The 26,080-nt window shown below is 42.3% G+C and overlaps 1 protein-coding gene across 2 annotated transcripts in view; it reads right to left on the minus strand.

Annotated features, from left to right (window-relative positions):
* Positions 1–2,087: 2,087 nt before the first annotated feature.
* Positions 2,088–26,080, minus strand: part of wdr48b (WD repeat domain 48b) — a 147,915-nt gene continuing 123,922 nt past the window's right edge. For both annotated transcript variants that reach the window (XM_060929441.1, XM_060929432.1), the window contains exons 18-19: positions 12,091–12,283; positions 2,088–2,910 (exon numbers count right to left, since the gene is read on the minus strand). In XM_060929441.1, the coding sequence (XP_060785424.1) occupies positions 2,815–2,910; positions 12,091–12,283 (289 nt within the window). In that variant the 3' untranslated portion in view covers positions 2,088–2,814. The remainder of the gene's footprint in view (positions 2,911–12,090; positions 12,284–26,080) is intronic.

A 26,080-nucleotide genomic window follows, 5' to 3' on the forward strand; every position in this document is an offset into this window, starting at 1 on the left:
TGACCACTCCTGGGGAGGGTAACAATAGTCTTGAATTTCCTCCATTTGTATACAATCTGTCTGGCTGTGGATTGATGGAGTCCAAACTCTTTAGAGATGGTTTTGTAACCTTTTCCAGCCTGATGAGCATCAACAACACTTTTTCTGAGTTCCTCAGAAATCTCCTTTATTCCTGCCATGATACACTTCCACAAACATGTGTTGTGAAGATCAGACTTTGATAGATCCCTGTTCTTTAAATAAAACAGGGTGCCCACTCACACCTGGTTGTCATCCCATTGATTGAAAACACCTGACTCTAATTTCACCTTCAAATTAACTGCTAATCCTAGAGGTTCACATACTTTTGCCACTCACAGATATGTAATATTGGATCATTTTCCTCAATAAATAAATGACCAAGTATGATATTTTTGTCTCATTTGTTTAACTGGGTTCTCTTTATCTACTTTTAGGACTTGTGTGAAAATTTGATGATGTTTTAGGTCATATTTATGCAGAAATATAGAAAATTCTAAAAGGTTCACAAACTTTCAAGCACCACTCTGTGTGTGTGTGTGTGTATATATATATATATATATATATATATATATATATATATATATATATCTCTGGTAGCAGGGTTGGTTTATTTTTCTGACAAACTATTTGATCACTCTGGAATAAAAAATAAAAATAAAAAACTGCTCGTTCTGTTGTACTGGAAGTGGATTAATGAGACACACATGCAGGCAGGGCGTATTATCATAATCCTGTATTTAGATCAGTTACATTACAGAACATAACAGTCTAGTTATAATACAAAATGTACAATATGTATACAGCTTAGATTGAGCCTCACTGGTCGCTGTGTGTCAGCTTTTTGTTTCGATGTTCCTTCAAGCAGCCCAAGTCCAGTCCTGGAGTGTCCAGCACGGTTTGTTTTCCTCGTCATACACGCGTTAGAGAACAGGCAGGAAGTTAGAAATTGAGTGGGGTTGAACACTCCAGGATTTCCGCTCTGGGGCCTGATTTTTTTTTTTTTAAACCAAAATTTGGTGAGGACTTTTCTGGCCACAAGCTTCAGGATCACTGAATTAAAAAAGGTTCTCCGTTACATCTTTAGAATGAGAGTTTTTTTCGCAAGTTAATGTGCGTCTTGCTTCGAAAGTAAAGTCTCTGCCATCTTTACAGACGAAGAGAAAGTAGTTCCACTTGGTACTCAAACACATGAACCACAGAGCTTCCTGATAGTTCGCAAAAAGAAGCAAATAAAAAACGATGGAGACCAACAAACCAATGGATTTAAACGTGTGCGATCCTGTATGGAATCAATTTTGTGCCAAAATGTTCATACAACACTTTTGAGATATCAAAATACAAAGTCAATTTTTTTTAGACTGGCAAACAAATTATTGGTGTAATCGTGCAAAATATCAGTCTATTACTCTTCAGAAACCTTTTATTTTTGTTCCGCGTCTTTCTCGGTTTTGTTTGACGTAATTTATTTTGGTTGCGATTCCAGCTTTCTTGTTTGCGCTCCCTGATTTTTTGCTTGCGGTTTTGGCACAAACTTGACGTGTGGGTGGGCTGTCCAGGAATGCATTCCCATTGGCTAACTTGTGTTTGACTGACAGCTACGCTCAGCCGTTCCCTACTCCGATTCTGGCGGACTGTTTGACGAGTGACCGATCCATTGACGGTAAACAAGGATCGAGTGGACTTCAGTGGCGACTATGATATTGAATTAATTCAACAAAGTGTAAGTACGGGACAAATGTGTTGTATGTGTTATCATAGTCGCCACTGAAGTCCACTCGATCCTTGTTTACCGTCAATGGATCGGTCACTCGTCAAACAGTCCGCCAGAATCGGAGTAGGGAACGGCTGAGCGTAGCTGTCAGTCAAACACAAGTTAGCCAATGGGAATGCATTCCTGGACAGCCCACCCACACGTCAAGTTTGTGCCAAAACCGCAAGCAAAAAATCAGGGAGCGCAAACAAGAAAGCTGGAATCGCAACCAAAATAAATTACGTCGAACAAAAATAAAAGGTTTCTGAAGAGTAATAGACTGATATTTTGCACGATTACACCAATAATTTGTTTGCCAGTCTAAAAAAATTGACTTTGTATTTTGATTTGTCGTTTTTGTTTGATATTTCAAAAGTATTGTATGAACATTTTGGCACAAAACTGATTCCATAATCCTGAAGCTTGTTGCCAGAAAAGCGTCTAGGTGGAATTTTTTTTTTCCCCCACTTGCTCTTATTTATACAGATGGTTGATGAACTGATACAGCATTGCAGCTTGATTTTTTTTTTTTTTTTAGATGACATAACTCAAAGCGGGCCGTTTTCAAAACAACTCTTTCCCCACATTGTGCAGCACCAGTTCTGGCTTTATTATTCCTGAATAATGAGGTGGTGAGTAATTTGAACACCCGGCTCTATGAACATACAGGAATTCGAGATGTAATAAAGTTTTGATTGTCGTATACTTATCAAAATTGTCCATCACTACCAAGTTAATCCAATGTTGGATGTGATTGGTGGAAAAATTAATTCAGTAATCTCTCTATTCACACCGATGGGGGGTTTAGGAGCATTTTAATAGAAATGTTTGGAAATTGTGAGCATCTAAACGCTCCAGAACATATTTCCCTGTGCATCAGTATCCAACTGGACATCTTGAAATAAAAAAAGTCCTACTATTATACTGTACAAAGTCTGTTTCCAGTCTCGCCCTAACAGAAGGGGAATGGTGCTGAACGTTCTCCGTGAGCAAACCGATGGGAAGCGAGAGTGGAGGAGGTGAGGGTCATCCTGGCATCACTCTCACGTCGATTTCTGTCTGTAGTGAAGAGTCAAGTCGCCGCCGCTCTTCCAGATAAAATACTTCACTGTTCTCAAGTCCATGTTTGGATCCAGAACCTAAACAAGGCGTTTAAAAAAAAAAAAAATGAAGCAAGTTAAACAGAACCAAGCCTCATATTTCATACACAAACGACATCCTGAATTTGTCGGCAAGTGTTCATTTTGACACCCATCATATTTTACAGGTTTGCTGTGAAAAATCCTGATCGACCGTGAGCTACTGCTCGCTTCCGTATCCCCATGCTCTCGCTTATATCAGAATGCAAGTGATCGAAGGAATGTGAACTCTTTAGAATTTTCTATATTTCTGCATAAATATGACCTAAAACTACATCAGACGTGCAGCAACAACTGCAACTAAACGTTTGCGGTAACTGTTGATCAGTCCTGCACACCGGCTTGGAGGAATTTTAACCCGTTCCTCCATACAGAACAGCTTCAACTCTGGGATGTTGGTGGGTTTCCTCACATGAACTGCTCGCTTCAGGTCCTTCCACAACATTTCCATTGGATTAAAGTCAGGACTTTGACTTGGCCATTCCAAAACATTAACTTTATTCTTCTTTAACCATTCTTTGGTAGAACGACTTGTGTGCTTAGGGTCGTTGTCTTGCTGCAAGACCTACCTTCTCTTGAGATTCAGTTCATAGACGGATGTCCTGACATTTTTCTTTAGAATTTGCTGGTATAATTCAGAATTCATTGTTCCATCAATGATGGCAAGCTGTCCTGGCCCAGATGCAGCAAAACAGGCCCAAACCATGATACTACCACCACCACGTTTCACAGATGGGATAAGGTTCTTCTGCTGGAATGCAGTGTTTTCCTTTCTCCAAACATAACGCTTCTCATTTAAACCAAAAAGTTCTATTTTGGTCTCATCCATCCACAAAACATTTTTCCAATAGCCTTCTGGCTTGTCCCTCTGATCTTTAGCAAACCGCAGATGAGCAGCAATGTTCTTTTGGAGAGCAGTGGCTTTCTCCTTGCAACCCTGCCATGCACACCATTGTTGTTCAGTGTTCTCCTGATGGTGGACTCATGAACATTAACCAATGTGAGAGAGGCCTTCAGTTGCTTAGAAGTTACCCTGGGGTCCTTTGTGACCTCGCTGACTATTACACGCCTTGCTCTTGGAGTGATCTTTGTTGGTTGACCACTCCTGAGGAGGGCAACAATGGTCTTGGATTTCCTCCATTTGTACAGTCTGTCTGACTGTGGATTGGTGGAGTCCAAACTCTTTAGAGATGGTTTTGTAACCTTTTCCAGCCTGATGAGCATCAACAATGCTTTTTCTGAGGTCCTCAGAAATCTCCTTTGTTCGTGCCATGATACACTTCCAAACATGTTGTGAAGATCAGACTTTGATAGATCCCTGTTCTTTAAATAAAACAGGGTGCCCACTCGCACCTGATTGTCATCCCATTGACTGAAAACACCTGACTCTAATTTCACCTTCAAATTAACTGCTAACCCTAGAGGTTCACATACTTTTGCCACGCACAGATATGTAATATTGGACAATTTTCCTCAATAAATAAATGACCAAGTTTAATATTTTTGTCTCATTTGTTTACCTGGGTTCTCTTTATCTACTTTTAGGACTTGTGTGAAAATCTGATGATGTTTTAGGTCATATTTATGCAGAAATATAGAAAATTCTAAAGGGTTCACAAAATTTCAAGCACCACTCTATTATGAATGTTGACTTCAACAACTAAAACGTTGAAACAATCAAGTAAAGAGCAGTGTTCTCTGCAGGGATTTCAAATAGGGTCACGGTGGTGTCGTGGTTAGCACTGTCGCCTCACGGCATGTTCTCTCCACAGTCCAAAGACATGCAGTTCGGTTAACGTGGGCCGGCGCACACGTATGCAGCGGCTTTCCTCTCCGATGATGAACTAAATTTCGTTGTACATTTATGCGGTGACCAAGGCATTCCAGGTATAGCGGTAAACAGGAAGTCGATGTGTGACAGACCTGAAAACCGCACACACGGTATAGAACCCCAAGCTGAAGCTCGGTACCAAATATCAAGCAGTTGTGATTTGCGGTTGCTGAGAAAAAGGGCGTTTTGGTTGCAAGTTTACATACAGGGACATGAATATCACGGCAATATGGGCTTTCAGTAATATCTTTGAACTGTTCTTTTTCGAATGGCAGAATGTACATCTACACACACAGTACTAGTCAAAAGTTTGGAAACGCCCTCTAATTCAGTGGTTTTTCATCATTTTAAAATTTTCTGAATTGTAGATTAATACTAAAGTCATCGACATTATAAAGAGAGATGTACGGAATTATTTGGTTTAAAAAAAAAAAAAAGTGTTAATCAAACCAGAATCTGTTTTATATTTTAGATTCTTCAAAGTAGGCACCTTTTGCTGAGTGCACATCTTGGCATTCTCTCAGTCAGCTTTACGAGGTAGTCACCTGGAATGGCTTTCAGTTTACAGCCGAGTTAATTTCTTGACCTCTTCATGTGTTTGAGACCATCGGCTGTGTTGTGAAGAGGTAGAGTTGGTATACAGTCAATGAATGGCCCTATTTGAGGACTGTTCTAATCCATATATTATGCCAAGAACTACTCAACTAAGTTAGCCTAGTAAACTAGACCCACCCGCCTAGCGGCCAAAAATATTTTTTGCCTAGCGAGTGGGTCTAGCCTCGCACCATATAAACAAAAACACCCCGGGCATCAAATCGTGCCCGCCAATCACAACGCAAGGTTTTTGTTTGGATTCTTTGGGCGGGCTTTTGCAGGAGTGATGACAAAGCTGCGCGACGCTAGAGAAAGCGCAACAGGAAAGATGGCTACGGCTAGTGAACAGCGTGCGTTTGACTCCGCTTTGGAATCAGTTTTAGAAGAATTAGACTTGGAGTTTTCGTTGAAACATGAGCAGGAAGAGGCTCTCCGCTCATTCCTTTTCAAGAAGGACGTTTTCGCTGTTTTGCCGACCGGCTATGGCAAAAGTCTGATCTACCAGCTGGCTCCGCTCGTAGCCAAAAGGATGGGGCTAGTTTGTGCAGTACGAAGAATTAATAAACAGCTTTGAAACATTACTTTTTGATTGTTTCTTATTTTCCCGTTATTTTAAATTTAAGGGAAATTATTTCACCAAACACCACTAAATAAAAACTCTCAAACACAGTTTAAGCAAACCCTTGAAAAACACTTGGAAAAAAAAATGTGTATGTGGTACAGACTCCAAACTTGTGGTCATTATCTCCAAACTTCTTAATATCTAGAACCTGTTTATTAATTAATACGCATTTTGAAAAATTATTTATTTCAAGGCCTCCCCCACTGCTTTCTGTTGATCTGACTACGTCACAGTCACTGTTGCGCTGATTGGTCAGAGTAGATCTCGAAGCCGCCGCCAGGCGCCGCTAAAACCGCCATTTAGAATTTGAGCCGCCGCCAGCCAATAATTTTGTAAGCCAATTTGAGCCGCTATCTAATAAAATTTGCCTGAGCCACTAAGAATTGTGTACATCAAATAATGGGTTTATCCACATCATGAGCTACAAGAAAAGTGACGCAAACATGATCAACTGTACACACTAGTAGTAACACAATAGAGACGTATAGGCATACACTGTAGAGATTTAGAACTGATATCACAGCACAGAGAGCCACCACAAGCTTGCCGTTGTGACTACCTGTCCGGCTTCCCGCCCCTCACACCGTTACCACGATACACTGGGGAACCCGGGAACCCACCCAGAGCATCAATCGACTCCGATATCGACGAGATGGCTGCATTCTTTGCCGCTGCTGAGGGAAAGTGTAAAGGTATTTTTTGTTTGTTTGTTTGCTTATTTCACATACTTCGAGATTGATAAAAAAAAAGTACTCCACCACTCTACTTTCATCATAGTAAGATAGCTGCCAGTCCTTCACTGGTCATTGCTAGTGAGAGTAGATAGCTAGATGCCTTCCTCGAACAATCCAGATTAGCTTATTATTAGCATTGAACTACAATCTTGCTAGATTTATATTTACAATGAAGTAAGAGACCAGGGGACCTGTGGTAATTTGCTATTTATTCCCCCCATTTGTTTGATCCGTTCGCCCGGATATATGCCACACAGTGACGTCCAGTATCAGCCATTTGTAGCCATAAACATTTTGGTGGCTGCAGCAGCCATTAAGGTTTTGGCTGAGTCAGCTAGCCAGCCAATAATTTCATCAGCCAGCCATTATCCTGAAAACAAACGGCTTCGGGGTCTAGGTCAGAGCGTTGGCCTATACGCACAGAGACAGTTTGAAAGACAGCGGTTTGTTCCTCCTACCCGCTTTGGAAATGTCTACGGATCGAGGCCAGACTAAATATTCACATTTAGTCTGGCTTGCCAGGCTACAACTAAGTAAAGAAAAACGACAGTCCATCATTACTTTTACCCCTTTTCCACCAAATCAGTTCCAGGGCTGGTTCGGGGCCAGTGCTGGTGCTGGTTCACAACTCGTTCAACTTGCGAGCCAGCTGAGAACCAGTTTGCTTTTTCATAGTTCGCGGTGCTAAGGGAAGCCACGCCATTACGTCGCTGTATACGTCAGTTACGTCGATACGTTTGCATAAACCTTGGCGTGAATATCGAAGCAAAAGCAACACGGAAGAAGCAGCAGCAGCAACAACAATAATAATAATGGATGACTTCGCGTTTGTACAGCTGCTGCTTCTCGTCGCTGAAAAATGGCGATCTTTGGCGGTCTTGTTATTGTTGTTGGTCTTAACAACTCCGCCCCCCCCCGCTGACATAAGCGGTTCTTTCCTCTGGCCCAGCAGAGAGCTGGTGCTAGCCTGGAACCGGTTTTTCTGGCCCCAGAGCCAGTTCTTTGTCAGTGGAAACAGAAAACCCGGTTCCAAACTAAGCCCTGGACCTGCTTTGGTGGAAAAGGGGCATTTAAGAAACGGAGGTCGGTCAGTCCGAAAAATTTCAAGAACTTTGAAAGTATCCCCAGGTGCGGTCACAAAGACCATCAAACATTATGGCTCTCATCAGGACCGCCCCAGGAAAGGAAGACCTAGGGTTCCCTCTGTTGCACAGGATAAGTTCATCAGAGTTACCAGCACCCTAGATAAGAACCCATCTAAATGCTTCAGAGTTCAAGGAGCACACACACATCTCAACATCAACTGTTCAGAGAAGACCGCGTGAATCTGGACTTTACGGTCGAACTGCTGCAAAGAAGCCACTTCTAAGGAAGAACAACAAGAGGAAGAGAATAGCTTGGGCCAAGGAACACAAGGAATGGACATTAGACCGGTGGAAATCTCTCCTTTGGTCTGACGAGTCCAAATTTGAGATTTTTGGTTCCAATCGCCATGTCTTTGTAAGACGCAGAAAAGGTGAGCGGATGGTTCCTCCACGTGTGGTTCCCACAGTGAAGTATGGAGGAGGAAATGTGATGGTATGGGGGTGCTTTGCTGGTCACACTGTTAGCGATTTATTCAAAACCGAAGGCACACTTAACCAGCATGGCTACCACAGCGTTCTGCCATCCCATCTGGTTTGCGCTTAGTGGGCCCATCATTTGTCTTTCAACAGGACAATGACCCAAAACAAACCTCTAGGCTACGTAAGGGCTATTTGACCAAGAAAGAGGGTGATGGAGTGCTTCGTCAGATGACGTGGCCTCCACAATCACCTGATCAAAACCCAATTGAGATGGTTTGGGATGAGTTGGACCGCAGAGTGAAGGCCAAGCAGCCAACGAGCGCTCAGCACCTCTGGGAACTCCTTCAAGACTGTCGGAAAACCATTTCGAGTGACGACCTCATGAAGCTGATTGAGAGAATGTCAAGAGTGTGCGAAGCTGTAATCAAAGCAAAAGGTGCCTACTTTAAAGAATCTAAAATCTAAAACATATTTTGGTTTGATTAACATTTTAAAGTTTACTAAACGATTCCTTACGTGCTGCTGCATAGTCTGGATGACTTCAGTATTAAATTTACAATGTAGGAAAATAAATAAATAAATAAATAAATAAATAAATAAGCATCGAATTTGAAGGTGTTTCCAAACTTTTGACTGGTACTGGTGCACAAGTTTTAATTTTCTTTGGGTTTTCTGAAATCAACACAGGGTCAAAAATATCCATACGCTTGCTTAGATTATTAATTCCGAGGTGCTGAAACTTCCAAAACATCTCTTAACTTCCTGCGAGTGATCATGATTGACAACAGCTGGTAGCTTCTCTGTGCCTTCATAAAAAGGGTTTGTTTACAGCGCTCATTGGACTGACCAACACACAGTAAAAATGGGAAAGTCCAAGGAGCTGAGTGCAGATCTGAGAAAGAGGATCGCAGATGTACACAACTCCGGAATGTCACTTGGAGCTGTTTCTAAACAACTGCAAGTTCTATACAGTGGGGCAAAAAAGTATTTAGTCAGTCACCAATTGTGCAAGTTCTCCCACTTAAAAAGATGAGAGAGGTCTGTAATTTTCATCATAGGTACACTTCAACTATGAGAGACAGAATGAGAAAAAAAATCCAGAAAATCACACTGATTTTTAAAGAATTTATTTGCAAATTATGGTGGAAAATAAGTATTTGGTCAATAACAAAAGTTCATCTCAATACTTTGTTATATACCCTTTGTTGGCAATGACAGAGGCCAAACGTTTTCTGTAAGCCTTCACAAGGTTTTCACACACTGTTGCTGGTATTTTGGCCCATTCCTCCATGCAGATCTCCTCTAGAGCAGTGATGTTTTGGGGCTGTCGCTGGGCAACATGGACTTTCAACTCCCTCCAAAGATTTTCTATGGGGTTGAGATCTGGAGACTGGCTAGGCCACTCCAGGACCTTGAAATGCTTCTTACGAAGCCACTCCTTCGTTGCCCGGGCAGTGGGTTTGGGATCATTGTCATGCTGAAAGACCTAGCCACGTTTCACCTTCAATGCCCTTGCTGATGGAAGGAGGTTTTCACTCAAAATCTCATGATACATGGCCCCATTCATTCTTTCCTTTACACGGATCAGTCGTCCTGGTCCCTTTGCAGAAAAACAGCCCCAAAGCATGATGTTTCCACTCCCATGCTTCACAGTAGGTATGGTGTTCTTTGGATGCAACTCAGCATTCTTTCTCCTCCAAACACAACAAGTTGAGTTTTTACCAAAAAGTTCTATTTTGGTTTCATCTGACCATATGACATTCTCCCAATCCTCTTCTGGATCATCCAAATGCTCTCTAGCAAACTTCAGACGGGCCTGGACATGTACTGGCTTAGGCAGGGGGGCACGTCTGGCACTGCAGGATTTGAGTCCCTGGTGGCGTAGTGTGTTACTGATAGTAGCCTTTGTTACTTTGGTCCCAGCTCTCTGCAGGTCATTCACTAGGTCCCCCTGTGTGGTTCTGGGATTTTTGCTCACCGTTCTTGTGATCATTTTGACCCCACGGGGTGAGATCTTGCGTGGAGCCCCAGATCGAGGGAGATTATCAGTGGTCTTGTATGTCTTCCATTTTCTAATAATTGCTCCCACAGTTGATTTCTTCACACCAAGCTGCTTTCCTATTGCAGATTCAGTCCTCCCAGCCTGGTGCAGGTCTACAATTTTGTTTCTGGTGTCCTTTGACAGCTCTTTGGTCTTGGCCATAGTGGAGTTTGGAGTGTGACTGAGGTTGTGGACAGGTGTCTTTTATACTGATAACGAGTTCAAACAGGTGCCATTAATACAGGTAACGAGTGGAGGACAGAGGAGCTTCTTAAGGAAGAAGTTACAGGTCTGTGAGAGCCAGAAATCTTGCTTGTTTGTAGGTGACCAAATACTTATTTTACCGAGGAATTTACCAATTAATTCATTAAAAATCCTACAATGTGATTTCCTGGATTCTTTCCCCCCATTCTGTCTCTCATAGTTGAAGTGTACCTATGATGAAAATTACAGGCCTCTCTCATCTTTTTAAGTGGGAGAACTTGCACAATTGGTGGCTGACTAAATACTTTTTTGCCCCACTGTATATTTATATAAAAGATATTTTGTACTAAAAATATAAAAAGTCTATGTAAAACAAATTTTAAATAAAAACTGTTTTGTTAACTTAATACCACATACCAATTTTCTCTTTTTTTTTTTTTATAAATTGGATGTCTAATGCTGTGTTCACATATATACTGGTACGAAAGTGGTACAACTGTATCGATACAAAGTATACCAGTACAGTTTAGTGCATCTGTCCACACTAGCGAGAAATGTTTGCGGTTTTCTTTCACGGTAGTTCAAATGCGCGTGCGCGAAATGTTTCCGTGGTTACCGAGTAACTTCCTTCCGAGAATATGGCGAATGAAACAACGCGTGTGTGCTTTTTGTTGTCAATGTACAGTCTGTATTTCTGGTGGTCATTTATTCAGTCCAATCGTATAAAACGCGCGAGGCAGTTGAGAAAGAAACAAAGAAAACGAATCGCCGTTCTTCACCATTTTATTCAGCGAAGACATCGATTGAGGTGTGTGACTTTGCGCATGCGCATTATATTTGTATCGATACAGAACCGCCTCATTTGTCCACACTACAGCGAAGCGCTACAGTACCGGTACGAAACCCATACAGTTATACCGCTACAGTACCGGTATAGTTGCTAGTGTGGACAGGTGTTGCGGTACGCAAGTAGTATCGTATCGGTACAAAATCCCTAGTGTGGACAGGGTATAATTGTGGAACGGTGTCACGTGATCTGATACGCCAAGTAATCGGGAATCAACTCTTTTTTTCCAGTGGAAGTTTGAGTAATTATTCAGGCACAATTTATGTACTGAAAGTCTTTTATACTTTTGCAACGGCCAAAAGATCGTTAAGGTGTCGATAATTGTAGCCGCCGCTCTAGTTACTTTTATTTTGTTTTTAGGAACATATATATCTTTCCGTATGTCAACTGTCTGGTGGTTGAGCCACGCTTAAGATGATTTGTCATGACGGACAAAGTTTTTCTGATTCCGAAAGTTGTCCAAATGACCGTTTGACCCAAAATCTTAAGCGTTAAAGCAAGTGGAGTGTGTGCACGCGTGTGGGCGCTACACCTTGAGGACCGGAACAGGTGGTTCGTGGGTTTTTTTTTTTTTTGACCAACAGAGCGAGGACGTTTTGACTGGTCCTCACTTCTTCAAAGGGCTGTTTGAGGATTAAGCATTTAGTTGTGATGGTTGAGGTCAGGGGCGAGGGACTGTATTACATCGATGAGTCCTCACAATGACAAAAGAAGTACTGTATAGTGTGTTGTATAGAGAGACCTGATCCTGGCACATGAGTTCGATTTTCTCCTCAGCGAGCATGGCCATGTCCTCTTCCTTCTCCTGCTCTCCTTGCTTCTCTGTTCCTGATGAGCTTGTGGTCTGAGACTCTGTGTCCAAGTTGATGATCTTCTCGTAGACGTGCTCCATCACCTTCCTCACCTGGAGCATGTCGCTGGCTGACAGACGGTCCCTAAAAACACCAGGGTAGTGTTAATGCACCACCAGCCACTGGACACGTGAACATGCAGGTTACTGTAATTTAAAAAAATAATAAAAAATACCCTCAAACAGTTTGAGGACATTGGAGTTTGGTTGTCTGAAGCCGAGCTCCATTTGCTCGCCACGAATGTAGTTTAGTTTTTTGAACTGTAGCTACTCTAAAGAGGACAAGCTGAAATTATTCATTTACTGCTTTAATTTTTAAAACATCTCAATCACACAATGCTCTTTTTCTTTAAGCAAAATGTTCATTAATTAACCCTTTGGTGTCGAGAGCTTCGCTGGCGAAGCTCGACAGGTTTAGAATGAGTAGGTCATGTATTTAGATGGATATCATACAAGAATGATAAACATATTGACAAACTTTATACGTTCCTGCGTGCCCACTGCTAAATAATAATAAAACTTGTCACGTTCCTCAGTCACACCGGAGTCGGAGCACTGAGCGCGCACTTACGCATTCATATAAAAGGCTATTCATGTGGTAACGACAGTCACTGTCACTCTTTTGGTTTCTCTTTCGCAGTGGGAACGCCCACCGTAAACAGGATAAAATCTGTCAGCCATAGTTTAAGCCAGGGGTTTTCAAAGTGTGGGAGGGTCAGCCCCCCCTCAGAGAGCAAATAAACAGCAGCGCCCCCGTTACAATTTTTGTTGTTGCTATACTTAATGTTCCATTCATATTTTAAAAAAAAGGGTTGCTGTACACATTTTTTTCTTTTGCACATTTTAAACATCTGTGCTTTTTGAAAAATCTTTTTTTACACATTTAACACGAGCTTTATTAAAACATCTTTTTTACACATTTTAAACATCTGTGCTTTTTAAAACCACTTTTTTTTTTACACATTTTAAACGTGCTTTTTTAAAAAAAAATTTTTACACATTTTAAACATCTGTGCTTTTTTAAAACCTTTTTTACACATTTTAAACATCTGTGCTTTTTAAAACCTTTTTTTCACACATTTCAAACATGTGCTTTTTTAAAACCTTTTTTACACATTTTAAACATCTGTGCTTTTTTAAAAACATTTTTTACACATTTTAAACATGTGCTTTTTTAAAACCTCTTTTTTACACATTTTAAACATCTGTGCTTTTTTAAAACCTCTTTTTTACACATTTTAACATCTGTGCTTTTTTAAAAAACCCTTTTTTACACATTTTAACATCTGCTTTTTTAAAAACATCTTTTTTACACATTTTAAACATCTGTGCTTTTTTAAAACATCTTTACACATTTTAAACATCTGTGCTTTTTAAAACCTCTTTAACACATTTTAAACATCTGTGCTTTTTTAAAAACTTTTTTTTACACATTTTAAACATCTGTGCTTTTTTTTAAACATCTTGTTTTACACATTTTAAACATCTGTGCTTTTTAAACCATCTTTTTTTACACATGTTAAACATCTGTGCTTTTTAAAACCTTTTTTAACACATTTTAAACATCTGTGCTTTTTTAAAAACATCTTTTTTTTTTTTTACACATTTTAAACATCTGTGCTTTTTTTTTTTTTAAACATCTTGTTTTACACATTTTAAACATCTCATAGCATCGTTAGCTAGCACCTCTTGGCAGACAACACACTGTGGCAGTGGAGCATCTTCAGATCCAGTCCATGAAAATCCAAACTTTAAAATATAGCTGCAAGCAGCAATGCGGGGCCAAGCAGTGTGACCCAGCCTAAGTTGCCATGGCAACAGAAAGAACTGACCAGGCAGTTAGTCTAAAGTTACTATGTACCAAGTTTGGGAGAAATTGGTCAAAAATTGAGGGAGGAGAAGGATTTTAATAGATTTTCACAAATTTCAAAATTTTGGAAAATCTACCTGGTGGAATATGACGCCATAGGGCGTGTTGGATTCGTTTTGACGGAAGGATTCCAGAGATAGTGGAATTTTGTTTCTGCCCAAAACGCATCATGAGATATGAGCCAAAAATCATTTTTCCTAGTTATAGCGCCCCCTAGCGGCCTATTTGGTCCAAATGTTTTGTTTTCCTTTGGGGTGGCGTGGGGCATAAAGCCACCAAGTTTCGTTAAGATACGCCAAAGGACGGCCGAGATATGAGCACACTTCCTGATTGGCGTCTGCGCATCCAATTTTGATTGGATGCCACGGCCAAACGCATAAGAAATTCTAAAAACCGGGTAAGTTTCTTGTGCAGCTTAGTCCATCCTTGCCATGTACCAAGTTTGGGAAAAATTGGTCAAAAATTGAGGGAGGAGAAACATTTTAATTGATTTTCACAAAATTCAAAATGGCGGAAAATCTACCAGGTGGAATATGACGAAACAGGGCGCGTTGGATTCGGTCTGAAGGAACGATTCCAGCGATACAAAGATTTTGACGATCAGACCTATGGTTCAAAAGTAACAAGCAGAAATGTACCTGCGACTTTGACCCGTTGGTGGCGCTAGAGAGTTTGATGTGGTGAGTTGAAATTTGGTGACAAAAACCTTGAGACAGCCTAGAATCAGTGTGCCAAATTTCACAATCTCTCGTCATATGGTTCTATGGGTTGCCATAGAATTTCATTGATTTTAACAAAATTCAAAATCGCGGAAAATCCTCAAGGCAGAATATGACGTCATAGGGTGCGATAGATTCGTCTTGACCCAAGGATTCCAGAGATAGTGGAATTTTGTTTCTGCCCCAAACGCATCATGAGATATGAGACAAAAGTCATCTTTCCTAGTTATTGCGCCCCCTAGCAGCCAATTTGTTCCAATTTTTTTGTGTTCCTTCAGGGAGGGGTGGGGCATAATGTCACCAAGTTTTGTTAAGATACGCCAAAGGGCGGCCGAAATATGAGCACACTTCCTGTTTGGCGTCTGCGCAGCCAATTTTGATTGGCTGCCACGGCCAAACGCTTATGAAATTCTAAAATCCGGGTAAGTTTCTTGTGCAGCTTAGTCCAAAGTTGCCATCTACCAAGTTTGGGAGAAATTGGTCAAAAATTGAGGGAGGAGAAGCATTTTAAGTGATTTTCACAAAATTCAAAATGGCGGGAAAACTATATGGGCGGAAAATGACGTCATGGGGTGCTTTGGATTCGTCTTGACCCAAGGATTCCAGGGATACCAAGTTTTTGAAAATCGGACCAACGGTTCAAAAGTTACAAGCAGAAATGTACCTGCAACTTTGACCTGCTGGTGGCGCTAGAGGGTTGGGGGTCAGGACCTAAAAATTGTTGTGGGGAATGCTGAGACTGTCTCGAATGTGTGTGCCAAATTTGAGCATTTTCCTACATACGGTTCTATGGGCTGCCATAGACATCCCTAAGGAGAAAGTTGAATTGTCTATAATAATAATAATAAATATAGCTGCAAGCAGCAATGCGGGGCCAAGCAGCGTGACCCAGCCTAAGTTGCCAAGGCAACAGAAAGAACTGACCAGGCAGACGGTCAGAGGCACGCACGGGAAGTGTTTACAAGCAGAAATGTACCACCAACCAGATGGATAGAGGCATGCACGGCTTCACCGTCAAAATCGATTGACTGTGATGGCTGAAATTACTTCAAGGATACTAGGTGTGCGCGTGTGTGTGTGCAAAAAGACTGCTGAGATATGAGCTCAATGATATATGAGCCAAAATACATTTTGGAAAGTTATAGCGCCCCCTAATGGCCAATGTGCACCAAATGAGGTACGGGACCTTTTGGAGGGGTGGGGCATAATCCCACCAAGTTTGGTTAAGAAAGGTCAAAGGGCTGCCGAGATATGAGCACACTTCCTGTTTCACATCTGCACGGCCAAATTTGATTGGCCGCCACAGCCAAACGCTTACGAAATTCAAAAAACCGGGTAAGTTTTATGTGCAGCTTAATCCAAAGTTGCCATATACCAAGTTTAGAAGGAATTGGTCAAAAATTGAAGGAGGAGAAGCATTTTAATTGATTTTCACAAAATTCAAAATGGCGGAAAATATACAAGGGGGAATATGACGTCATAGGGTGCGTTGGATTCGTGTTGACCCACGGATCCCATGGATACTTAGATTTTGACGATCAGAAGTACGGATCAAAAGTAACAAGCAGAAACGTACCTGTAACTTTGACCTGTTGGTGGCGCTAGAGAGTTTGAGGTGGTGAGCTGAAATTTGCTGACAAGACCCTTGAGACAGCCTAGAATCAGTGTGCCAAATTTGAAAACCTCTAGTCAGACGGTTCTATGGGTTGCCATAGAATTTCATTGATTTTAACAAAAATCAAAATGGCGGAAAATCCTCAAGGCAGAATATGACGTCATAGGGTGCGATAGATTCGACTTGACGCAAGGATTCCAGAGGCAGTGGAATTTTGTTTCTACCCAAAAGGCATCATGAGATATGAGCCAAAAGTCATTTTTCCTAGTTATAGCGCCCCCTAGCAGCCAATTTGTTCCAAATTTTTTGTGGCCCTTTTTGGATGGGTGGGGCATAATGCCACCAAGTTTCGTTAAGATACTCCAAAGTGCGGCCGAGATATGAGCACACTTCCTGTTTGGCGTCTGCGCAGCCAACTTTGATTGGCTGCCACGGGCAAACGCTTATGAAATTCTAAAAACCGGGTAAGTTTCTAGTGCAGCTTTGTCCAAAGTTGCCATTTACCAAGTTTGGGAGAAATTGGTCCAAAATTGAGGGAGGAGAAGCATTTTAATTGATTTTCACAAAATTCAAAATGGCGGGAAAACTATATGGGCGGAAAATGACGTCATGGGGTGCTTTGGATTCGTCTTGACCCAAGGATTCCAGGGATACCAAGTTTTTAAAAATCGGACCAACGGTTCAAAAGTTACAAGCAGAAATGTACCTGCAACTTTGACCTGCTGGTGGCGCTAGAGGGTTGGGGGTCGGGACCTAGAATTTGTTGTGGAGAATCATGAGACTGTCCAGAATGTGTGTGCCAAATTTGAGCATTTTCCTATGTATGGTTCTATGGGCTGCCATAGACATCCCTAAGGAGAAAGTTGAATTGTCTATAATAATAATAATAATAATAATAATAATAATAAGAAAACCGACAAACTCATTAGGGGCCTTCGCCAGCTTCGCTGCTTGGCCCCTAAATATAGCTGCAAGCAGCAATCCGGGGCCAAGCAGTGTGACCCAGCCTAAGTTGCCATGGCAACAGAAACTACTGACCAGGCAGACGGTCATAGGCACGCACAGGAAGTGTTTACAAGCAGGAATGTACCTCCAACCAGACGGTTAGAGGCATGCACGGCTTCACCGTCAAATTCGATTGACTGTGATGGCTGAAATTACTTCCAGTGTACTAGGTGTGTGTTTGTGTGTGTGTGTGTCTGTGCTAAAAGACTGCTGAGATATGAGCTCAATGATGTAAGAGCCAAAACACATTTTGGAAAGTTATAGCGCCCCCTAATGGCCAATGTGCACCAAATGTGGTATGGGCCATTTTGGAGGGGTGGTGCATAATCCCACCAAGTTTGGTTAAGAAAGGTCAAAGGGCTGCCGAGATATGAGCACACTTCCTGTTTCGCGTCTGCACAGCCAAATTTGATTGGCAGCCACGGCCAAACGCTTATGAAATTCGAAAAACCGGGTAAGTTTTTAGTGCAGCTTAGTCCAAAGTTGCCATGTACCAAGTTTGGAAGGAATTGGTCAAAAATTGAGGGAGGAGAAGCATTTTAATTGATTTTCACAAAATTCAAAATGGCGGAAAATATACCAGGCGGAATATGACGCCATAGGGTGCGTTGGATTCGGGTTGACCCAAGGATTGCAGCCATACTAAGATTTTGACGATCAGACATACGGTTCAAAAGTAACAAGCAGAAATGTACTTGCAACTTTGACCTGTTGTTGGCGCTAGAGAGTTTGAGATGCTGAGTTGAAATTTGCTGACAAGAACCGTGAGGCAGCCTAGAATCAGTGTGCCAAATTTGAAAACCTGTCGTCAGACGGTTCTATGGGTTTCCATAGAATTTCATTGATTTTAACAAAATTCAAAATGGCGGAAAATCCTCAAGGCAGAATATGACGTCATAGGGTGCGATAGATTCGACTTGAGCCAAGGATTCCATAGGCAGTGGAATTTTGTTTCTAGCCAAAACGCATCATGAGATATGAGCCAAAAGACATTTTTCCTAGTTATAGCGCCCCCTAGCAGCCAATTTGTTCCAAATTTTTTGGGGTCCTTCATCGAGGGGTATGGCATAAACTCACCAAGTTTCGTTAAGATACGCCAAAGGGCGGCCGAAATATGAGCACACTTCCTGTTTGGCGTCTGCGCCGCCAATTTTGATTGGCTGCCACGGCCAAACGCTTATGAAATTCTAAAAACCGGGTAAGTTTCTTGTGCAGCTTAGTCCAAAGTTGCCATCTACCAAGTTTGGGAGAAATTGGTCCAAAATTGAGGGAGGAGAAGCATTTTAAGTGATTTTCACAAAATTCAAAATGGCGGGAAAACTATATGGGCGGAAAATGACGTCATGGGGTGCTTTGGATTCGTCTTGACCCAAGGATTCCAGGGCTACCAAGTTTTTGAAAATCGGACCAACGGTTCAAAAGTTACAAGCAGAAATGTACCTGCAACTTTGACCTGCTGGTGGCGCTAGAGGGTTGGGGCTGGGGACCTAAAAATTGTTGTGGGGAATGCTGAGACTGTCTCCAATGTGTGTGCCAAATTTGAGCATTTTCCTATGTGTGGTTCTATGGGCTGCCATTGACTTCCCATAGGAGAAGAAAGTTGAATAATAAATATAGCTGCAAGCAGCAATGCGGGGCCAAGCAGATTGACCCAGCCTAAGTTGCCATGGCAACAGAAAGAACTGACCAGGCAGACGGTCATAGGCACGCACAGGAAGTGTTTACAAGCAGAAATGTACCTCCAACCAGATGGTTAGAGGCATGCACGGCTTCACCGTCAAATTCGATTGACTGTGATGGCTGAAATTACTTCAAGTTTACTAGGTGTGTGTGTGTGTGTGTGTGTGTGTGTGTGTGTGCTAAAAGACTGCTGAGATATGAGCTCAATTATATATGAGCCAAAACACATTTTGGAAAGTTATAGCACCCCCTAATGGCCAAAGTGCACCAAATGTGGTATGGGCACTTATGGAGGGGTGGGGCATAATCCCACCAAGTTTGGTTAAGAAAGATCAAAGGGCTGCCGAGATATGAGCACACGTCCTGTTTCGCGTCTGCACATCCAAGTTTGATTGGCAGCCACGGCCAAACGCTTATGAAATTCGAAAAACCGGGTAAGTTTTTTGTGCAGCTTAGTGCAACGTTGCCATCTACCAAGTTTGGAAGGAATTGGTCAAAAATTGAGGGAGGAGAAGCATTTTAATTGATTTTCACATAATTCAAAATCGCGGAAAATATACAAGGCGGAATATGACGGCATAGGATGCGTTGGATTCGTTTTGACCCAAGGATTCCAGCGATACACAGATTTTGACGATCAGACATACGGTTCAAAAGTAACAAGCAGAAATGTACATGCAACTTTGGCCTGTTGTTGGCGCTAGAGAGTTTGAGGTGGTGAGTTGAAATTTGCTGACAAGAACCTTGAGCCAGCCTAGAATCAGTGTGCCAAATTTGAAAACCTGTCGTCAGACGGTTCTATGGGTTTCCATAGAATTTCATTGATTTTAACAAAATTCAAAATGGCGGAAAATCCTCAAGGCAGAATATGACGTCATAGGGTGCGATAGATTCGTCTTGACCCAAGGATTCCATAGGCAGTAGAATTTTGTTTCTAGCCAAAACGCATCATGAGATATGAGCCAAAAGACATTTTTCCTAGTTATAGCGCCCCCTAGCAGCCAATTTGTTCCAAATTCTTTGGGGTCCTTCAGGGAGGGGTGGGGCATAAACCCACCAAGTTTCGTTAAGATACGCCAAAGGGCGGCCGAAATATGAGCACACTTCCTGTTTGGCGTCTGCGCCTCCAATTTTGATTGGCTGCCACGGCCAAACGGTTATGAAATTCTAAAAACCGGGTAAGTTTCTTGTGGCGCTTAGTCCAAAGTTGCCATCTACCAAGTTTGGGAGAAATTGGTCCAAAATTGAGGGAGGAGAAGCATTTTAATTGATTTTCACATAATTCAAAATGGCGGGAAAACTATATGGGCGGAAAATGACGTCATGGGGTGCTTTGGATTCGTCTTGACCCAAGGATTCCAGGGATACCAAGTTTTTGAAAATCGGACCAACGGTTCAAAAGTTACAAGCAGAAATGTACCTGCAACTTTGACCTGCTGGTGGCGCTAGAGGGTTGGGGGTGGGGACCTAAAAATTGTTGTGCGGAATGCTGAGACTGTCTAGAATGTGTGTGCCAAATTTGAGCATTTTCCTATGTGTGGTTCTATGGGCTGCCATTGACATCCCATAGGAGAAGAAAGTTGAATAATAAATATAGCTGCAAGCAGCAATGCGGGGCCAAGCAGTGTGACCCAGCCTAAGTTGCCATGGCAACAGAAAGAACTGTCCAGGCAGACGGTCATAGGCACGCACAGGAAGTGTTTACAAGCAGAAATGTACCTCCAACCAGATGGGTAGAGGCATGCACGGCTTCACCGTCAAATTCGATTGAGTGTGATGGCTGAAATTACTTCAAGTGTACTAGGTGTGTGTGTGTGTGTGTGTGTGTGTGTGTGTGTGTGTGTGTGTGCTAAAAGACTGCTGAGATATGAGCTCAATTATATATGAGCCAAAAGACATTTTGGAAAGTTATAGCGCCCCCTAATGGCCAAAGTGCACCAAATGTGGTATGGGCACTTATGGAGGGGTGGGGCATAATCCCACCAAGTTTGGTTAAGAAAGATCAAAGGGCTGCCGAGATATGAGCACACGTCCTGTTTCGCGTCTGCACATCCAAGTTTGATTGGCAGCCACGGCCAAACGCTTATGAAATTCGAAAAACCGGGTAAGTTTTTTGTGCAGCTTAGGGCAACGTTGCCATCTACCAAGTTTGGAAGGAATTGTTCAAAAATTGAGGGAGGAGAAGCATTTTAATTGATTTTCACATAATTCAAAATGGCGGAAAATATACAAGGCGGAATATGACGGCATAGGATGCGTTGGATTCGTTTTGACCCAAGGATTCCAGCGATACACAGATTTTGACGATCAGACATACTGTTCAAAAGTAACAAGCAGAAATGTACATGCAACTTTGGCCTGTTGTTGGCGCTAGAGAGTTTGAGGTGGTGAGTTGAAATTTGCTGACAAGAACCTTGAGCCAGCCTAGAATCAGTGTGCCAAATTTGAAAACCTGTCGTCAGACGGTTCTATGGGTTTCCATAGAATTTCATTGATTTTAACAAAATTCAAAATGGCGGAAAATCCTCAAGGCAGAATATGACGTCATAGGGTGCGATAGATTCGTCTTGACGCAAGGATTCCATAGGCAGTGGAATTTTGTTTCTAGCCAAAACGCATCATGAGATATGAGCCAAAAGACATTTTTCCTAGTTATAGCGCCCCCTAGCAGCCAATTTGTTCCAAATTCTTTGGGGTCCTTCATGGAGGGGTGGGGCATAACCCCACCAAGTTTCGTTAAGATACGCCAAAGGGCGGCCGAAATATGAGCACACTTCCTGTTTGGCGTCTGCGCCTACAATTTTGATTGGCTGCCACGGCCAAACGCTTATGAAATTCTAAAAACCGGGTAAGTTTCTTGTGGAGCTTAGTCCAAAGTTGCCATCTACCAAGTTTGGGAGAAATTGGTCCAAAATTGAGGGAGGAGAAGCATTTTAATTGATTTTCACAAAATTCAAAATGGCGGGAAAACTATATGGGCGGAAAATGACGTCATGGGGTGCTTTGGATTCGTCTTGGCCCAAGGATTCCAGGGATACCAAGTTTTTGAAAATCGGACCAACGGTTCAAAAGTTACAAGCAGAAATGTACCTGCAACTTTGACCTGCTGGTGGCGCTAGAGGGTTGGGGGTGGGGACCTAAAAATTGTTGTGGGGAATGCTGAGACTGTCTAGAATGTGTGTGCCAAATTTGAGCATTTTCCTATGTGTGGTTCTATGGGCTGCCATTGACATCCCATAGGAGAAGAAAGTTGAATAATAATAATAATAAATATAGCTGCAAGCAGCAATGCAGGGCCAAGCAGCGTGACCCAGCCTAAGTTGCCATGGCAACAGAAAGAACTGACCAGGCAGACGATCAGAGGCACGCACAGGAAGTGTTTACAAGCAGAAATGTACCTCCAACCAGATGGGTAGAGGCATGCACGGCGTCACCATCAAAATCGATTGACTGTGATGCCTGAAATTACTTCAAGTTTACTAGGTGTGTGTGTGTGCTAAGAGACTGCTGAGATATGAGCTCAATGATATATGATCCTAAATACATTTTGGAAAGTTATAGCGCCCCCTAATGGCCAATGTGCACCAAATGTGGTATGGGACCTTTTGGAGGGGTGGGGCATAATCCCACCAAGTTTGGTTAAGAAAGGTCAAATGGCTGCCAAGATATGACCACACTTCCTGTTTCACATCTGCACGGCCAAATTTGATTGGCCGCCACGGCCAAACGCTTATGAAATTCGAAAAACCGGGTAAGTTTTATGTGCAGCTTAGTCCAAAGTTGCCATGTACCAAGCTTGGAAGGAATTGGTCAAAGATTGAGGGAGGAGAAGCATTTTAATTGATTTTCACAAAATTCAAAATGGCGGAAAATATACCAGGCGGAATATGACGCCATAGGGTGCGTTGGATTCGGGTTGACCCAAGGATCCCATAGATACTTAGATTTTGACGATCAGAAGTACAGTTCAAAAGTAACAAGCAGAAATGTACCTGCAACTTTGACCTATTGGTGGCGCTAGACAGTTTGAGATGATGAGTTGAAATTTGCTGACAAGAACCTTGAGGCAGCCTAGAATCAGTGTGCCAAATTTGAAAACCTCTACTCAGACAGTTCTATGGGTTGCCATAGAATTTCATTGATTTTAACAAAATTCAAAATGGCGGAAAATCCTCAAGGCAGAATATGACGTCATAGGGTGCGATAGATTCGTCTTGACCCAAGGATTCCAGAGATAGTGGAATTTTGTTTCTACCCCAAACGCATCATGAGATATGAGCCAAAAGTCATTTTTCCTAGTTATAGCGCCCCCTAGCAGCCAATTTGTTCCAATTTTTTTCTGTTCCTTCATGCAGGGGTGGGGCATAATCTCACCAAGTTTCGTTAAGATACGCCAAAGGGCGGCCGAAATATGAGCACACTTCCTGTTTGGCGTCTGCGCAGCCAAATTTGATTGGCTGCCACGGCCAAACGCTTATGAAATTCTAAAATCCGGGTAAGTTTCTTGTGCACCTTAGTCCCCAGTTGCCATCTACCAAGTTTGGGAGAAATTTGTCAAAAATTGAGGGAGGAGAAGCATTTTAAGTGATTTTCACAAAATTCAAAATGGCGGGAAAACTATATGGGCGGAAAATGACGTCATGGGGTGCTTTGGATTCGTCTTGACCCAAGGATTCCAGGGATACCAAGTTTTTGAAAATCGGACCAACGGTTCAAAAGTTACAAGCAGAAATGTACCTGCAACTTTGACCTGCTGGTGGCGCTAGAGGGTTGGGGGTCGGGACCTAAAAATTGTTATGGGGAATGCTGAGACTGTCTCAAATGTGTGTGCCAAATTTGAGCATTTTCCTATGTGTGGCTCTATGGGCTGCCATTGACTTCCCATAGGAGAAGAAAGATGAATAATAATAATAATAATAATAATAATAAGAAAACCGACAAACTCATTAGGGGCCTTCGCCAGCTTCGCTGCTTGGCCCCTAATAATAATAATAAGAAAACCGACAAACTCATTAGGGGCCTTCGCCAGCTTCGCTGCTTGGCCCCTAATAATAATAATAATAAATATAGCTGCAAGCAGCAATGCGGGGCCAAGCAGGGTGACCCAGCCTAAGTTGCCATGGCAACAGAAAGAACTGACCAGGCAGACGGTCATAGGCACGCACAGGAAGTGTTTACAAGCAGAAATGTACCTCCAACCAGATGGTTAGAGGCATGAACGGCTTCACCGTCAAATTCGATTGACTGTGATGGTTGAAATTACTTCAAGTGTACTAGGTGTGTGTGTGTGTGTGTGTGTGTGTGTGTGTGTGTGTGTGTGTGTGCTAAAAGACTGCTGAGATATGAGCTCAATTAAATATGAGCCAAAACACATTTTGGAAAGTTATAGCGCCCCCTAATGGCCAACGTGCACCAAATGTGGTATGGGCACTTATGGAGGGGTGGGGCATAATCCCACCAAGTTTGGTTAAGAAAGGTCAAAGGGCTGCCGAGATATGAGCACACGTCCTGTTTCGCGTCTGCACATCCAAGTTTGATTGGCAGCCACGGCCAAACGCTTAAGAAATTCGAAAAACCGGGTAAGTTTTTTGTGCAGCTTAGTGCAACGTTGCCATCTACCAAGTTTGGAAGGAATTGGTCAAAAATTGAGGGAGGAGAAGCATTTTACTTGATTTTCACATAATTCAAAATGTCGGAAAATATACAAGGCGGAATATGACGGCATAGGATGCGTTGGATTCGTTTTGACCCAAGGATTCCAGCGATACACAGATTTTGACGATCAGACATACAGTTCAAAAGTAACAAGCAGAAATGTACATGCAACTTTGGCCTGTTGTTGGCGCTAGAGAGTTTGAGGTGCTGAGTTGAAATTTGCTGACAAGAACCTTGAGCCAGCCTATAATCAGTGTGCCAAATTTGAAAACCTGTCGTCAGACGGTTCTATGGGTTTCCATAGAATTTCATTGATTTTAACAAAATTCAAAATGGCGGAAAATCCTCAAGGCAGAATATGACGTCATAGGGTGCGCTAGATTCGTCTTGACCCAAGGATTCCATAGGCAGTGGAATTTTGTTTCTAGCCAAAACGCATCATGAGATATGAGCCAAAAGACATTTTTCCTAGTTATAGCGCCCCCTAGCAGCCAATTTGTTCCAAATTCTTTCGGGTCCTTCATGGAGGGGTGGGGCATAATCCCACCAAGTTTCGTTAAGATATGCCAAAGGGCGGCCGAAATATGAGCACACTTCCTGTTTGGCGTCTGCGCCTCCAATTTTGATTGGCTGCCACGGCCAAACGCTTATGAAATTCTAAAAACCGGGTAAGTTTCTTGTGGAGCTTAGTCCAAAGTTGCCATCTACCAAGTTTGGGAGAAATTGGTCCAAAATTGAGGGAGGAGAAGCATTTTAATTGATTTTCACAAAATTCAAAATGGTGGGAAAACTATATGGGCGGAAAATGACGTCATGGGGTGCTTTGGATTCGTCTTGACCCAAGGATTCCAGGGATACCAAGTTTTTGAAAATCGGACCAACGGTTCAAAAGTTACAAGCAGAAATGTACCTGCAACTTTGACCTGCTGGTGGCGCTAGAGGGTTGGGGGTGGGGACCTAAAAATTGTTGTGGGGAATGCTGATACTGTCTCGAATGTGTGTGCCAAATTTGAGCATTTTCCTATGTGTGGTTCTATGGGCTGCCATTGACATCCCATAGGAGAAGAAAGTTGAATAATAATAATAATAATAATAATAATAAGAAAACCGACAAACTCATTAGGGGCCTTCGCCAGCTTCGCTGCTTGGCCCCTAATAATAATAATAATAATAAGAAAACCGACAAACTCATTAGGGGCCTTCGCCAGCTTCGCTGCTTGGCCCCTAAATATAGCTGCAAGCAGCAATGCGGGGCCAAGCAGTGTGACCCAGCCTAAGTTGCCATGGCAACAGAAAGAACTGACCAGGCAGACAGTTAGTCTAAAGTTACTATGTACC

The sequence above is a fragment of the Neoarius graeffei genome, chromosome 1 (genome assembly GCF_027579695.1).
Source record: "Neoarius graeffei isolate fNeoGra1 chromosome 1, fNeoGra1.pri, whole genome shotgun sequence".
Classification (NCBI taxonomy): Eukaryota; Metazoa; Chordata; class Actinopteri; order Siluriformes; family Ariidae; genus Neoarius; species Neoarius graeffei.